This window comes from Lipotes vexillifer, unplaced genomic scaffold, assembly GCF_000442215.2.
Source record: "Lipotes vexillifer unplaced genomic scaffold, Lipotes_vexillifer_v1.1 scaffold570, whole genome shotgun sequence".
In the NCBI taxonomy this organism is placed as follows: Eukaryota; Metazoa; Chordata; class Mammalia; order Artiodactyla; family Lipotidae; genus Lipotes; species Lipotes vexillifer.
Genome location: NW_006777801.1, coordinates 4,047,278 through 4,064,427, shown reverse-complemented (window position 1 = coordinate 4,064,427; position 17,150 = coordinate 4,047,278). Strand labels below are relative to the sequence as shown.

Below are 17,150 nucleotides of genomic sequence, written 5' to 3'. Positions count from 1 at the left end.
ACACCTGAGGTCCTTCTCAATTCCAAAATTCTGTAAGTACCCACGAGATAACTGGAGATCTGGTTAATTATCACAGAAAAAGGATGGCTGATTATCCATATATCTTCACCATTTCTAAGTGGTTGGCACACAGCAGGGGGTTAATAAATATTTGTGGAAGTGAGGGAGGGAGGGACGGAGAGAAGCAAAGACCAAAGGCCCAGATCACACATTCCACCATGTGCTCAGAAATCTGCCTCCCGTCTATGTGTTAAGATGCTGGGTTCCAGCCAAGGCCTCCAGTGTCTGCCTGTGAGCTCAGCTCAGTGTAATTAAACACCTGAGTTTCCCAGGAGGGATGGAATCAAAAAGACTGCCAGAGGAGAACCTGTGGCTTCTGCTTCTTCCCTGCCTTTCCGCTTGCTTTGTGGCAAGGCCAGGCCTGACAGGTAGTCCCGTGGCCCGAGAGCGCCCCTTGCTTTGTGTTGTCTCTGCAGAGCTGCAGTCAGCCTGCTGTCTCCATTAAGCTGTGCATTTGTGCCTTGCTTTGCAGGGACCCTTTAGAGTTTCTGCTGTTTCTCCAATGGGTGCATTCTGTTTCCCTCATCCCTAACCCGGGGAGCTCGGAGAAGGGGGCCTGGCCCTCAGTTCTGCAGTTATGTTCAGGGAGAGGGACCCCCTCCCCTGTTCTAGCTTTGCCACCCCCATTCCAGCCCAGCCCAGCCCTTCTTCCCATCCCTAAGGAGGAACAAAGGGTCACCCTGTTACACGGGGTTAGTGCTACAAGTAAGGCACTGCAGCTCTACAGAACTCACTGGCAGTTTTTCACAGATTTGATTTTCTTTCTCAGCCTCCTGCTCTGATTTTGCTCTTCCTACCAAGACCCCTCTCTCCTTGCCAAGCTTTCTTGTGGTGACAGTGGGTTTTTATCACCATGTAGCTATGATTCAGAGCCAGACCTCTAGCTGACAAGAACTAAAATTATTCTCTCTCACACACGCACAGAGGACCACAATGGGGAAAAGTGAAAGTGGAAACATTTTTCAAGTTTGCAAAGTCACTATCAGGTGAGGATTTATGGAGTGAGCCCTGACAGCTCTTCATTTTACAGCATCCTCACCAGAAGATTTTTGTCTTGATGTCTAGTTCCACCAACAAACCACTGTCAAGCTCTTCTGTATGCAAAGCATTGTGCTACCCTAATTCCATTACCGCCTTTGAACACAACACCTCCTCCTCCTCTAAAACCCCAGCCAATGTCCCTGGCTGAACTGTTAAGCAAAACATGCAGACTAAAGGTGCTGGGAGAATGGCATCACCATCAACCAACCTGCCATCTATGGCTCCAGGCTGAGCACCAGATGGAAACATTCTGAAAGGAAAGACCCTTTACTTTCATTTATGCCAGTGAATGTGCATGATCCCCATTTTACAAATGAAGAAACGGGCTGAGGAATTAAGTACCTGGTTCACTTCACTATTAAGTTGTGGAACCAAGGATTTGTACCCATGCTTATCTCTTTTGGTCCCACGGACTGCCTCTGTCATAATGATTTCAGAAATTAAAATTATGTTCCTGACCTAATGTCTTTTGCACGTGCAGCTTGACAGGTTTTGATGGCAGTGAAGATTAGCTTTCAGAAACCATCCTCCTCATCTAGTCTCCTCTCTGGTAGCATCAATTCAAAAGGGAGCTGTCCAGGAAAAGGGGGCGGTCTTTGATGGAGACAAGCTGACCAATACCATGGCTGCGGCACCTTTAGTCTGAGTGACAGAATGCAGAAATCACTGGCGGTATCTTCCAAGTAAAAAGATAAAATCTGCAAGCCAGTGATTGTTTTCTAAACGACAGACTAAAAGATTGAGATCTGGTGTTCAAATGCTTCAGCAGCTTAGCCTTACTGCTACTTGTTGCAATCCCTGTCTCTTGGCATGTGATGGACTGTCGGAGGTGGTCACCAAGCACCAGCCTCCCTCAGGAAGGAATCTAAGAGGCTGACAAGCCAGGAGGCACACAGCCCCTCTCAGACCAGCACGTCTTTCCTTCTTTCCTTCCTTCCTACCTTCCTCTCTTTCCACTGTCCTACTTGGCAGGAAGTGCTGCTTTCCCTGCAGCCTTCTGCTCCACGGCCATGGTCATGGGTGGCAGTGCAGACTGGTGGACAGACAATGAGCTTGGGATTGGAAATCTAGGTTTCAATTCTGACTCCCAGTCATAATAAGGTTGACCCAGGGGAAGATAATTGAACTCTTCGAGCCTCAGTTCCCTCACCTGTAGTACTGGAATAATAACACCTGTGACATAGCAGTGTCAGGAGACTTAATGAAGAATATGTATAACGTGTCCTACACGTAGCATATGCTCACTAACATCATTATTAGTGCTATGCTTGCCTCTCCACCTGTACGTCACACAAATCCTACCCATTATTCACTGGCTAAGTAAAATCTCCTTAATGCCACTCTTACCTCCACTTTATAGAAATGATCACAGTCTCTCAGAAGTCTGAAAGCACAAATTGGCTCCACGAACATTCACTGCTTTCCAGCTTCACATGGTCTCTCCTGTTCGATTAGTATTTCTCAAACTAGATTGCAAGCTAATCGAGGAAGGGATGAGGTCTTATTTTAACTGCTTTACTGCATTCATTCAATATTTACTGAGCCCACTGTGGACCAGGTAATGGCCCACACAGCCCCCGACCCCAGGCAGCTAAAGTCTGACTGGGGAGACATCTGCAAAAAAGATGCAATGAGAAAAATCTTGGGAAGGGCCAGGCCCAGAGCTCTTCCCAAATAAATGGGGTCTATACTCCCTGACCCCGCTCCTTGACCCCTGACTGTGTGAGGGGCCCCTGCACATGTTTCCATAACAACCTGTCCTTTCCTTAGTAGAGACTCATCTCACATCACAGCCATTTCTTATTTACTGATCTGGTCCCCCACAGCAGACCATAAGCACCATGAGGGCAGGGCTTATATCTCTCTCATTCAATGCTCCATCCTCAGTACTCATGATGCCTGGCACACGGCAGACACTCAAGAAATGTTTGTTAACCAAATAAAGAGGTACTCAGACTCAACTGACTGAGGTTCTGGGGAATTGGCAGGTAAATCTAATGTATGTCTTCTTAGGGACCATTCTTATTCATGTATTTTTTAGAAAACATTTCCCTGGTGGGCTTTCCTCCCCTCACCAATTTTACTGTTGTGCAGGCTCAGCGGCCATGGCTCACGGGCCCAGCCGCTCCGCGGCATGTGGGATCTTCCCGGACCGGGGCACGAACCCGCGTCCCCTGCATCGGCAGGCGGACTCTCAACCACTGCGCCACCAGAGAAGCCCCCGTCACCAATTTTAAAGAAGGAAAGGAACATGATTTTCTCTGTATGATTCTGCCCCAGCTGTCTGTAGCTGTCAGCCTAGCATTTGAGAGCCACAATAAAGGCTGGATAAAAAGCAGCTGAAGAGGTGTGAAACTTGATTAGTCAAGTTCCTTGCTGAAAATAGAGGTAAACCACTCTTCATCCACCTTCACCTCTTCTCATCAAGCTCTGAGGACATCCCACAAAGGAGCCAGATGCCACAGTCTACTGGCATAACTTGTGATCCATGGCTACCAGCACCAACTGCTACCATGGTGATCTGGAAGTGCAGGGAAAGCACTGAGCTGGGAGTGATGACACGGGCTTGAGCCCAGCTTTGCTTCTAACTAGCTGTGTGACCTTTGGCAAGTTACTCCACAATTTCCTTATCCAAAAAAACCGGAATACTACCTGTCCCATGGAGTATTGAGAAATTCAAAGGAGACAATAGACATAGAAACAAAAGACTTGACTACAGCAACATCTCCACAGGATAGCTCCCACTTGGATGAAAATTACATTTGAAAAGAGAAAGAGGATTTTGCAAATGACATGGGTATCTAAAAGGTCAGAGACAATACCCCTCACCCAGTTGGCTTCCCACTGTCAGAATTTCCTAACATCTAAGACTATTGTTGTAAACGCTTCTGCCCAGTGCAGTAACCCAGCTACGAACAAGTAATCCAGTGTCTTCCCATAACACACAGTCAGATATTTTTGTCCCCATAATTATCATTTACAATAACAGACAAGGCTTCCAGGGAAAGCACGCCCTCTCTGCAATCCTTCCACAGCCCCCTTCTCTAACTCTTTTACCTGCCCCCAACAACACACACACTGAAGAGAACACTTTCCCCTACCCAACATTCCAACATAAATCGCAAGGGAAGCAACAAAGTGAAACTCTGAGGTCAGATAAAACTGGGTTCAAAACCCAGTTCAGCCACCTCTTACACTGCGACCTAAGTTACTTTGTGTTTCTGAACCTCAGTTTTCTTACCTGCAAAACAGGAATAATAAAGCCCATGTATGAGGTTGTTGAGTAGAGTTCCCAGCATGGCATCGGCATATCTTGGTGCTCAGCGCATGACTGTTTCTAGTCCCTTCTCTCCTCCAGGGAGAGGCACTATCACTCCATGTGGTACCATTTCCCATCCAGTGAAAATCCTGCCAGTCAGGACTGGAAAGTGATGCTTCCCGACCACACAAATGACTTTCTCCTCCTTTAAGAGCTTCCCCTAACTTGCTCTGCAGTCAGGCCAATTTTTTTTTTTTTTTTTTTTTTTTTTTTAAAGAGAAGCTTTGTATCTAGGGAACCTCACATCCAGATATACACATTTTAATGGCCTGTACATTAAACACTGCAATGCACCTGATATTTTATGCAAGTTCAAATCTGTGTAAAGTAGAGCTTACCCAAAGGAATAACAAATGACTGAGAAGCATCATACTTTGATGAGTCCTAGAAATGTAGTACAAGAGAGGGGATGGGGGAGTGGGGTGCGGCCAGGGAGAGAACTACCACTGTTTGAACACTCCATGTGTGAAGCACTCTGCTAGGTACATGGCATCGTTTCATTTTTTCAGCCTGCAAATATGATCAGGGAGGGGCTGGCATCTCCATTTTCAGCGGAGGAAACTGCCAAGGTTCAAAGCATTAATCAAGAGTAGAGTTCTATGCAACTAGAGATTATCATACTAAGTGAAGTAAGTCAGAAAGAGAAAGACAAATATCATATGCTATCACTTCTGTGTGGAATCTCAAATATGACACAAATGAACCTATCTACAAAACAGACAAATTCAGACACAGAGAACAGACTTGTGGTTGCTAAGGGGGGAGAGGGGGAGGGAGGGGGATGGACTGGGAGTTTAGGGTTGGTAGATGCAAACTATCACACATAGAGTGGATAAACAACAAGGTCCTAATGTTTAGCCCAGGGAACTATACTGAATATCCTGTGATAAACCATAATGGAAGAGAAAATAGAAAAAGAATGTGTATATGTGTATAACTGAGTCACTTTGCTGTACAGCAGAGACTGTTTCATTGTAAATCAACTATACTTCAGTTAAAAAAATTTTTTTTTTTTTTTTCCAAAGTAGAGTTCTAAAGAACTGGCCAGTTCTGAAGCCTGTGCTCTTCCCCACATTCCAACAGTATGTGTCCAGGCACAAAGGAGAAGTGCAAGGGCAGGGAGACCCACAGGTCCTGCCCTCTGGGAGCCTAGAGTTTCACAGGAGCCAGTCAGAAATACACGTGAGGGCTTCCCTGGTGGCGCAGTGGTTGAGAGTCCGCCTGCCGATGCAGGGGACACGGGTTCGTGCCCCGGTCCGGGAAGATCCCACATGCCGCAGAGCGGCTGGGCCCGTGAGCCATGGCCGCTGAGCCTGCGCGTCCGGAGCCTGTGCCCCGCAACGGGAGAGGCCACAACAGTGAGAGGCCCGCGTACCGCAAAAAAAAAAAAAAAAAAAAGAAATACACTTGAGACAAGAAAGATAACTATGAAGTCATAAGAATATTTACAGAGCAGTGTGACTCTAAGTGCAAGTAAGTAAACCCAAAGCAGGGTCTTTCAGCCCTAAAAGTATGGAGACAATGAAGGGCTGAGAACCAGGAGGGAGTAACAAGAGACGGTCTTCTGGAGGAGAGGCGGCAGGGATACAGAGGACAGAAAGTAGCCTGAGGTTGTGTTAAAGATGGGGAGACCCACCTGAAATGCAGAATGGCAGACGGAACTTTTTAAAAAATCAGGTTCTAAAGAAAAATAAGCTGATTTGCTAGCTAGGAAAAAAACTCTAAGAATAAATGAGAAATGAATGGTTATTTCTGCCATAGTGTTCTGGACACTGCCCCATTTCCCAAAATAAACATAAACCCAAAATGAAATTAAACAGCATTCCCATGCTCCTGCGAAGAGAGCAGCAATCTTTTTTTTCTAAGAACAGGAAGGAAAAAAATTAACTGAGATGAGCAAGAAATAATCGCTATTAACAATAAAATCACGACACCTGAATGTAGATTTTCAAAGAGCTATCCTACGTCATTAGCTCATTTAGTTCTCACTTCAACTAGGTGAGATGGTCAGGAGAGTTTCTTACCCCTAATCCGCAGGAAACGAAAGGGTACAACCTAAAGCAGAGAGCAGATCTAGGACTTGAACCCAAATCTCTCAACTAACAATTCAGGGATGAAGCTCCAACAGGGCCTGCCTGTCATGGAGAGCTAATGTTTGCTGGTATCAACTGAGAGGAGATGAGAAGAGGGAGAAAAGCCGAGGTAGACACACACTGCTGGTCATCCCTCACTAACTGTTCTCCTTGTCTATATTACTGTATTCCTACCTGGATACATGACCACCCAGAAGAAGACTACATTTCCCAGCCTCCTTTGCAGCTAGGTGTGTGGCCAGGTTACCAAGTGCCAGCCAATGTGATATGAACAAAGGCAATATGCACAACTTCCTAGTCTTGTTCTCAAAAGGAAAGAGTTCAGCCAGCCTTCCCCTTCCCCTTCTTTCTGTTTTCTGGAAAAAGAACATATGGCCAAAGCTGGAACGGCCATATGGGATCCCAATATGGAAGTCATGTATTTAAGACAGCAGAGAAACCTGGTCTCTGATGACTGCAGAGCAGCCAGACCAGCCCCAAGCTTTTAGGAAACATAAACCCTGTTGATGCTACTATTACTGTGTCTCTGTCCAGTAACAGAACCTGTACCCTAACTGATAAAGATGTTTTGCCAGTATCACTGAATACCACTTCTAAAACTCCAGAACCTTCTCAATTGTTTGGATTCAACAAGACCATACATATTTATTAAGAGTCTGTTACGTGTTTGAAGTCTCCTAAGAGTATCTTTACAGCCTCCAGGGAGATGTGCCCAGTCATTCTGGAAAAAACAGTATATTGGCATAGAATGCAAAAAGGCATATTCAGCAAAGGTGAATGAAAAGAAATAAGAATGGTTAAACAAAATCCTGAAGGAGGCAGGGAAAAGCTTGCAAATAATCATCTAAGCTGAAAGGGGGCCACAAAGCATACTGCATGGGGGTGAGGTGGTAGGGTCAAAGGTGTGGGGTGCAGGTTACTAGGGTCCCTTCCCTCCAAGAAAGGAGGTGATATAAGGAAACCCTAGGGCTGAGCCCAGTTACTCTCTTAGAGCACCCAGCCCCCCCCACCCGGGGGAGGGAGTAGGGGAACTTGACTGAAGCACAGATCAAGATGAGATCCGGCCCAGCAGAAGAATTAGGAGGGGCTGCTGTGGACTAAATAGATACTCACAAGGATCCCTTCAGCACTGACATTCTGCTCTGGATTTAAGGAGCTGAGATGGGGGAGGAAAAAAAAATTCAAAGAGACAGGTGTTGTGCAGTGCTGGGGGGTGGAGAGTGTCTGCCATTATCAGAGAGAAAGGAAACAAATGTGGCTTAATTATAATGACAGGATGACAGCAATGACATTATGAGGAGAGAACAGGAAAAGCACAAAGACCATATTAAGAAAATGGGAACTGTCACGTCACCATCAAATTCTCCCTGGAGAGTATCCCCCAGACAGGGTCATGTCCCTAACCTGAGAAGGATACCTCCAGATAAAGGGACTCTCCCCCACCCCCAGCAACCCCTCCCTCTTGGAGGGGGTCCCTCAAAGGCCCCGGCAAGGCTCAGCCCACAGGGGAGGCTCCACTTCCAGGCCTTAGTCACTGGCCGGTGGGCAGCAGGGCCACCGTCTCTGTCATACTCACAGCCCCGACCACCACTAGACCACTGACTCCTGGCAGTGACACCCACAGGTCCAGTCTCCGACCCTCAGAGTCCATCAAGGGAGGCACTCAGTATGTGCCTGCTGAGTGGGGGCATCCTCTCCCAGGTGACACACTGAGGGCCAGAGTGGCCCTGTGTTTCTCTCAGCATCACCAACACACAGGTGGACCAGGTGTGCAAAAGAGGGAATCTACCCATCACACCTCAGGGTGAGCCCTTGCTGGAGATCACCAAAGACCCAGGCGAGGATGGCAGGAGGGTCAGGGCAGGGCTGGCTTGCCCCCAACCCAGGTCAAGACCCCAGAGTGGAGGCATTTGGAGATACCATAGATCATCTACACCCAGAGATGATCACAAATGCTCATTTTAGCCAAGTCTTCACCTCTTCCTACTGTTTTCTTTTTTTAAATCAGAAATGAGAAAGGTGGGCAAGCTTGAAAATATTTAGTTTTCCAGCTTCCTGGCATCCTCTGGGGAATTAGCCAAGTTATAATAAGATATTCAGTAACAGAGCACAGAGAGGAGAAGCAAGAGAGGCTTCTGGATAATCTATAATATGGTTAATACAGGGCAACAGAATAGTCAAGAAATACTATTACTAATGCATGTAAAATTCGATGCAAAGAGGAGAAAATCACAATGTTACCGGTACCTCAAAGTCCATTGGCTTTGTGTCTCTCTACTTTCCTCGAGGAATGCTGGCCTGACTGCCGGAGGGACGGGGAGGGAGAGGCACTGACCCCTTGGCACAAATGCAGACTGCGGTCAGTGCTCTCTGTTGCCCGAGATCCTACTTCTGGGGTTATCCAATCCCGGGAACCATGCAGTAAGGATGCAAGCGTGCACATGTGCATACAGGCAAAGCAAGATAAAAGAGAACCCCATAAGTCTAATAAGACATCAGCAGCCTGTCCTGAACAAAGGTTCGGAATGTGAGTTTACAAGGATAATTACCACCACATTACACAGAGTGCAATAACTCTGTTGTTAGCACCACAATTTGTCTGATGTCACATGAAAAGGGGAAGAGCTGTAACTGTAAGTGACAGGTGGCTGAAAAAATGGTTGGTTTCTGAAGCACCTGGTCCCCTGAGTCTGTACCGTCATCTTGTTCTTAAAACAACAATAGGCAAGAGTACAAACACTTTCCACTGCAGAAACTGCCAGTTTGTTCAAATTTATGGAGAGAATTTTCAAAGTGTGAGTGTGCCAGTGAGGGCAGGCTGCTGGAGTCTGTGTTCTCAGCCCACACCACCACAGGTGGGCACCGTGGGGAGAGCAGGGCTTGTGATTCAGGGAGTTCTGGACACGAATCCTGTCTGCTCTGCTTACCAGCCCTGTATTCTGGGGAAAGCAGTTAACTTCTCTGAGCTTCCATTTCCTTGTAAGATGGACTTAATAATCTCTAAGGCATAGAGTTGTTACGAACAGTAGCTGTATGTAGAGTACTTATCACAGCACCTGGCAAATAGCAAGTGATCAGGGAATGGGGTGACAGTTAAACTGACTTGCCTACCTAAATATCATACTTTGCTGCATAATGCAGAGGTGACTGCCTGCCTATTACACTTTTTTAAAAATAGAAATGGAAACATCACAAAGCTCTGAGAAGCTGGGGAGAGAAAAGAGGTGATACTCTTTTCTTGTTTGGGTTTTCCTTAGAGAGTACAGCCAGGAATTTACACTCTCCAGAGGAGAATGGTTTTGGAAAAACAGCTTATCCTCATATGCCACCAGAGCTGTTTTCTTTCTTTTCTTTTCTTCCAGGTAAAAAGCTGCAAGGAAGCCTCCTCATATTTGAAAGCCTTTGGGGAGCTCATGAAATGGAGCCCATTTCCTAACTGATCACCCATAGCAAATTTTCTGTAGTGCATATAATGAAGCATTTCGACTGACAGGGCGTCTCATCTTGCCCTCTAAGAGACAGAAATTGTGCATGGTGCATCTGGTTGTTTACTGCTGCCCCAAGGCTCACAAAATGCTGCAAGCACAGCCTAGAAAACTGGAGATGTTAAGGCTGAAATAGTTCTAGAAAAGCAAAGGTCTTAAATCCTTTTACATGACATGAGAAAGCACCTCAAGTTCTAATTAAGCTAAAGCAATTAGCCACCCACAGATCCTTAACGCTGCTTCCCATGGTCAGGCAATCATCTCTATTAAAACCCATTTTAAAGGAGCAGACCCAAAAGCTCCACTGGCACACACTTCCCACAAATCAATTATGCCTTAGACACACTGAGTAAACACTCAGAGGCAAGCTCTGGGCCTGGAAGAGGGGGCTTTTAGGAAAAGATGGCATCAGACCTGACGAGGTAATTGCAAAAAAGGAGGTGGCAAGCAGCAAATGGGACACTTGGTGGTAACAAAATCCACTTGCAGAGGGGGACACTGGGTCACAGATGGGCTGGACAAAGCAAAACCAACTGAAGCCTCAGTTTCCCTGGCCTTAGAATTCCCTGGTTGGTGTAACAAGGCATCAACACCACCCTGAAGGAGCACATCAAGCAGAAGGGTTTCTGCCTGCGCGTGACCAGACTACCGTCCAAACTGATGCTGCACAGGACTGTCCTCTCCCACGTCACCATGTGTCATGGAAGCACCAACAGGGTGCATCTGGCAGGTTCACAGTGAGTGCAATCCACTCAAGTCCATGTGCTTTCCCCAGTCCAGTTAGGTCTAGTCAGTACTGCCTAAGTCTTCCTTTAGTGAGGGGAGTTCATTGTTGTTTCCAGCCCAAGGCTGTTTCCAGACTTGGCAATAGCAACAGCGACACAATGGTCAATGGTTAAGTGTTTGAAAATTAAGTACAGCCATCCCTCTGTCCACAGGGAATTGGTTCCAGGACGAACAGGTTTGCAGATACCAAAACCCACAGATATTTAAGTCCCTTACATAAAATGGCATAGTATTTGCATATAACCTATACACATCGTCCCATATACTTTAAATGATCTCTAGATTACTTTTAATACCTAATGCAATGTAAATGCTATGTAAATAGTTGTAAATACAATGTAAATGCTATGCAAACAGCTGCCATCATGCCACAAATTCAAGTTTTTGGAACTTTCTGAAATTTTCTTTTTAATATTTTCAATCCCTGGTTGGTTACATCTGGGGATGCAGAATCCATGCATACAGAGGACCAACTGTGCCTTCCTCAAGAACTAGGATTGTTTCTGTTTTTCAGTCCAGTCAAGTTAATCCAAAAACCCATTACTTCTCAACTGAACAAGAGACATTTTTCTTTCCTGTAGATTTTTTTTTTTCTTTTGGATTTAGAAAATTTCTCAATCATCAAGCAGACATCAAAAATGCTGATCTAGATAAGCACTGTCCAACAGATATAAGATTTAAAATTTTCCTAGGAGCCACATTAAAAAAAGCAAAAAGATATATGAAACTGTTGTGTTAGAGTATTTTACTTAACCCACTCTAACAAAAATATTACTGTATAATCAATACAAAAGATTATTAGTGAGATATTTCAGATTTTGTTTTCATACTTTCTTCTTCTAGTACCATATTGGACGGTGCAGATCTAGAGCTATCTTTAAATTGACATGGAAAGGCTTCCACAATTCACTGCTCTATGAACAAGGAGTTTACCAAGATGTATAGCATGATCTCATTTTAACTATAAAAATCTGTTTCTGTGTGTTCAGATATGGATAGACAATAATCTGTAACACCAAAAGGTGATAGCAGTTATCTCTAAGAAGTAGAATTATATATGGTTGGTCATTATTTTCTACTTTGTGCTCTTTTGTATTTTCTAAATTTCTTTGCAGTAAACATGTACTGCTTAAATTATCAGGAAAACTATAAAGCTAGCCTTTAAAAAAAAAAAAAATCTCTCCCTTATTTTAAGCTATACCACCCTGATCCTGCTGGCACTGTAGCCATTATCCTATTTCCAGCTAACAGAAAGGATGGACAAACATAACATCCCCTGCCCCTTGCGCCAGCCACTGGCATACTTACAGCCAATCATCATGATGGCCACTGCAAAGATCTTCTCGATGTCTGTGGATGGGGCGATGTTCCCAAAGCCCACGCTGGTGAGGCTGGTCATGGTGAAATACAACGAGGAGATGTACACGGAATTCTTGCTGGGGCCCCCTTCCCATTTCCCTGAGCCTGACCCGTTAAACTGGTAAGGGGTGCCAATGTCCATTGCCAGCTGGTAGAGCCAGCTGTTGTTGCGGATGGTCTTCGTGTCCTCATCAAAGATCTCATAGTCCCCAATGCTGTACCAAATGCAGGCCATCCAGTGAGCAGCCAGCCCGAACACACACACCAGCAGGACCAGCACGGCTGCTCCATATTCAATGTAGTGGTCCAGCTTCCGGGCCACTCGCCCCAGACGGAGCAGCCGAACAACCTTCAGAGAGCTGAACAGGCTGCTGATGCCCTGGAAGAAGAGGAGCACAGGGTCAGAGCCAAGAAACCATGATACTAACAACTCCTTCCCTCCACTCACCAGGGCTGGTCTTTCAGCACAGTGCATTCCCTGAGATGCAATATAAGGCAACCTTTAAAACATTGTTTCAAAGTAAGTCATAATATGGAGAAATGCTCATATATATTTGTATACTTATGCACAATATAATTAGAAGTTTTTCCAAGGTATATGGAAGGGAGATTTCCATTAGCTTTTTTCGTTTTGTACTTCCTTTAAAAAGCAAATAAAAAAATAAGACAAATAAAATTGGAATTTTATTCTAATTATACTGTGTGTAAGTATACAAATACATACGAGCATTCTTCCATATCATTGCTCATTTTAAAATAATATTAAGCCCTCCAGAAAGTAGGCATAGAGGGAACTTTCCTCAACATAATAAAGGCCATATATGACAAACCCACAGCCACATCATCCTCAATGATGAAAAACTGAAACCATTTCCACTAAGGCCAGGAACAAGACAAGGTTGCCCACTCTCACCACTCTTATTCGACATAGTTTTGGAAGTTTTAGCCACAGCAATCAGAGAAGAAAAAGAAATAAAAGGAATCCGAATCAGAAAAGAAGAAGTAAAGCTGTCACTGTTTGTAGATGACACGATACTATACATAGAGAATCCTAAAGATGCTACCAGAAAACTTCTAGAGCTAATCAATGAATTTGGTAAAGTAGCAGGATGCAAAATTAATGCACAGAAATCTCTAGGATTACTATACACTAATGATGAAAAATCGAAAGTGAAATTAAGGAAACACTCCCATTTACCATTGCAACAAAAAGAATAAAATATCTAGGAATAAACCTACCTAGGGAGACAAAAGGCCTGTATGCAGAAAATTATAAGACACTGATGAAAGAAATTAAAGACAATACAAATAAATGGAGAGATATACCATGTCCTTAGATTGGAAGAATCAACATTGTGAAAATGACTCTATTACCCAAAGCAATCTACAGATTCAATGCAATCCCTATCAAACTACCACTGGCACTTTTCACAGAACTAGAACAAAAAAATTTCACAATGTGTATGGAAACACGAAACACCCCGAATAGCCAAAGCAATCTTGAGAAAGAAAACCGGAGCTGGAGGAATCAGGCTCCCTGACTTCAGACTATACTACAAAGCTACAGTAATCAAGATAGTATGGTACTGGCACATAAACAGAAATATAGATCAATGAAACAGGATAGAAAGTCCAGAGATACACCCACGCACCTATGGTCACCTTATCTTTGATAAAGGAGGCAAGAATATACAGTGGATAAAAGACAGCCTCTTCAATAAGTGGTGCTGGGAAAACTGGACAGCTACATATAAAAGAATGAAATTAGAATACTCCCTAACACCATACATAAAAATAAACTCAAAATGGATTAAAGACCTAAATGTAAGGCCAGACACCATCAAATTCTTAGAGGAAAACAAAGGCAGAACACTCTATGACATAAATCACAGTAAGATCCTTTCTGACCCACCTCCTAGAGAAATGGAAATAAAATCAAAAATAAACAAATGGGACCTAATGAAACTTCAAAGCTTTTGCATAGCAAAGAAAACCATAACCAAGACGAAAAGACAACCCTCAGAATGGGAGAAAATATTTGCAAATGAAGCAACTGACAGAGGATTAATCTCCAAAATTTACAAGCAGCTCATGCAGCTCAATATTAAAAAAACAAACAACCCAATCCAAAAATGGGCAGAAGACCTAAATAGATATTTCTCCAAAGAATATATACAGATTGCCAACAGACACATGAAAGAATGCTCAACATCAATAATCATTAGAGAAATGCAAATCAAAACTACAATGAGATATCATCTCACACCAGTCAGAATGGCCATCATCAAAAAATCTAGAAACAATAAGTGCTGGAGAGGGTGTGGAGAAAAGGGAACCCTCTTGCACTGTTGCTGGGAATGTAAATTGATACAGCCACTATGCAGAACAGTATGGACGTTCCTTAAAAAATTAAAAACAGAACTATCATACGACCCAGCAATCCCACTACTGGGCATATACCCTGAGAAAACCAGAATTCAAAAAGAGTCATGTACCAAAATGTTCACTGCAGCTCTATTTACAATAGCCAGGACATGGAAGCAACCTAAGTGTCCATCAACAGATGAATGGATAAAGAAGATGTGGCACATATATACAATGGAATATTACTCAGCCATAAAAAGGAATGAAACTGAGGTATTCGTAGTGATGTGGATGGACCTAGAGACTGTCATACAGAGTGAGGTAAGTCAGAAAGAGTAAAACAAACACCGTATGCTAACACATATATATGGAACCAAAAAAAAAAAAAAAAAAGATGAAAAAATGGTCATGAAGAACCTAGGGGCAAGACGGGAATAAAGATGCAGACCTACTAGAGAATGGACTTGAGGATACGGGGAGGGGGACGGGTAAGCTGGGACAAAGTGAGAGAGTGGCATGGACATATATACACTACTAAACGTAAAATAGATATCTAGTAGGAAGCAGCCGCATAGCACAGGGAGATCAGCTCAGTGCTTTGTGACCGCCTAGAGGGGTGGGATAGGGCGGGTGGGAGGGAGGGAGATGCAAGAGGCAGGAGATATGGGGATATATGTATATATATAGCTGATTCAGTTTGTTATAAAGCAGAAACTAACACACCATTGTAAAGCAATTATACTCCAATAAAGATGTTAAAAATAAATAAATAATATAATATTAAGGGTTGTGTAACATTTCATATTAAGTAATGAAATATTTTAAGAGTTGCATATTTATTTCATATGGTATATTTCACTCTAATTATATTGTGCATACATATACAAATATTTACGTGTTGAAAAACAGGAAACACACATGGAAAAACATAAAACTTTAACAGTGGTTACTGCTGCACTGTCAAGTTATGGAATTACAGGCAACTTTTGTTATATTTGCATATATTTTTGTTACGCTTATATATATTTACTTTACAATGACAGAAAAATAGTTTTTAAGATAAAAATAAAGAAACAGCTGAGAAGAATAAAGAACTGAGATTCTGTTTTCTCAGGAAAGTTACAAATTCTTGGAAGGCTACATCACTTCCCTCAGGCCAGGGATACAATCAGACACAATGTACTTAATCACAGTCAATCAAAGAATCTCAGAGCCAGAAGAAGCCTGATTTCACCTGGTCAAGCCTCCTCCTTCCAGTCCCACCGGGACAGGCCTATTCTCCGAATAGTAGTTCTCTAGGGAATAGCACTGTGGTAGGGGCAGGAATACCCATGTAGAAATCTGTAAAATGGGGTCTGACGCCCAGGTAAGCCGCTAACTTCCTATGTGAATGTGGACAATGCAGCTACCTCTTAGTTCCCTTGTCTAGACAAGGTGGGAGGTGGACTGGAAGAGCTCTACATCTTCTCCAAATGCTCATGTACTTTTATCTCCAAAGGGACCTGAAACATAGTATAGAAGCTGTACATTCAAAACCTCAAAACTCCTATTCCAAAGTGATTCCAAGGTGTAGGGAAAGGAGATTTCCATTAAACTTTTCCTACTTCTATTAAAAAGCAAACAAACAAGCAAATGGCACAAAGACATTTCTTTGAACTAAGACTTTGGTCTCCCTTATGTAGCAAAACTCCAGCAGCAGAATGATGCCCTTCACCAGGTAGAACGAATGACTTTTCACTATCCTAAGGACTGGACAGTTTCCAGGTCACTGCTATTCTCTTTTGTACTCCATACCCTTAATTACAACCCCCAAGGGTTAGGATACGTCACAGACAGAAGGAAAACATGTAAATGCTTTCTAGTGAGTCTGTGTCAGAGGCTCACCAAGGCTGCTTTCTTCTCCTGGGCACATAGCTAACCACATTTCCCATCCTCTTTCCATCTGGGTGGGTCTCTGGAACTAGTTCTGGCCAGTGGAATGTGAGGTGAAATGAGTGTCACTTGCAAGCCAAGACAGCTAAAAGTTGAGTGTGCTTTCTCTACAAGCTTTTTCTTTCCCCTGGCATGTGTTCCTTGAGGCCAAGTACTGAAGATGGTGGATGTACAGCATGGAAGGAGTGTGGGTACCTGGAAGACTATGTGGAACACCCCCTCCCCCCCCAGAATCATCTTGAAACCTATTGTGATGTCAATAAAAAAAAAGGAACCTCTGAAGTAAGCCACTGAAACTTTGGGGGATATTTGTTACAGCAGCTATCATTAGCTGTCTCTGACAAATGAACACACAAATCATATGGAGCATAGCCTTGGCAATAAAAACCACAGATCAGGTTACCACAAATTATTTCACTGAGGTAGAGGTGAAGGAGGTAGGATTTATTGCCCTTTAAAAAAAGAACAAACAAACGGAGACTTCCCTAGTGGCACAGTGATTAAGAATCCGCCTGCAGGCTTCCTTGGTGGTGCAGTGGTTGAGAGTCCACCTGCTGATGCAGGGGACACGGGTTCGTGCCCCAGTCTGGGAAGATCCCACGTGCCACAGAGCGGCTGGGCCCGTGAGCCATGGCCACTGAGCCTGCACGTCCGGAGCCTGTGCTCTGCAATGGAAGAGGCCACAACAGTGAGAGGCCCGCGTACTGCTAA

At 43.9% G+C, this 17,150-nt stretch overlaps 1 protein-coding gene across 2 annotated transcripts in view; it reads right to left on the bottom strand.

Annotated features, from left to right (window-relative positions):
• The window catches only part of KCNH1 (potassium voltage-gated channel subfamily H member 1), a 421,221-nt gene that overhangs the window by 225,181 nt on the left and 178,890 nt on the right, over positions 1 to 17,150 (bottom strand). For both annotated transcript variants that reach the window (XM_007451327.1, XM_007451328.1), the window contains exon 7: positions 12,093 to 12,522. In XM_007451327.1, coding sequence (XP_007451389.1) covers positions 12,093 to 12,522 — 430 coding nt within the window. The remainder of the gene's footprint in view (positions 1 to 12,092; positions 12,523 to 17,150) is intronic.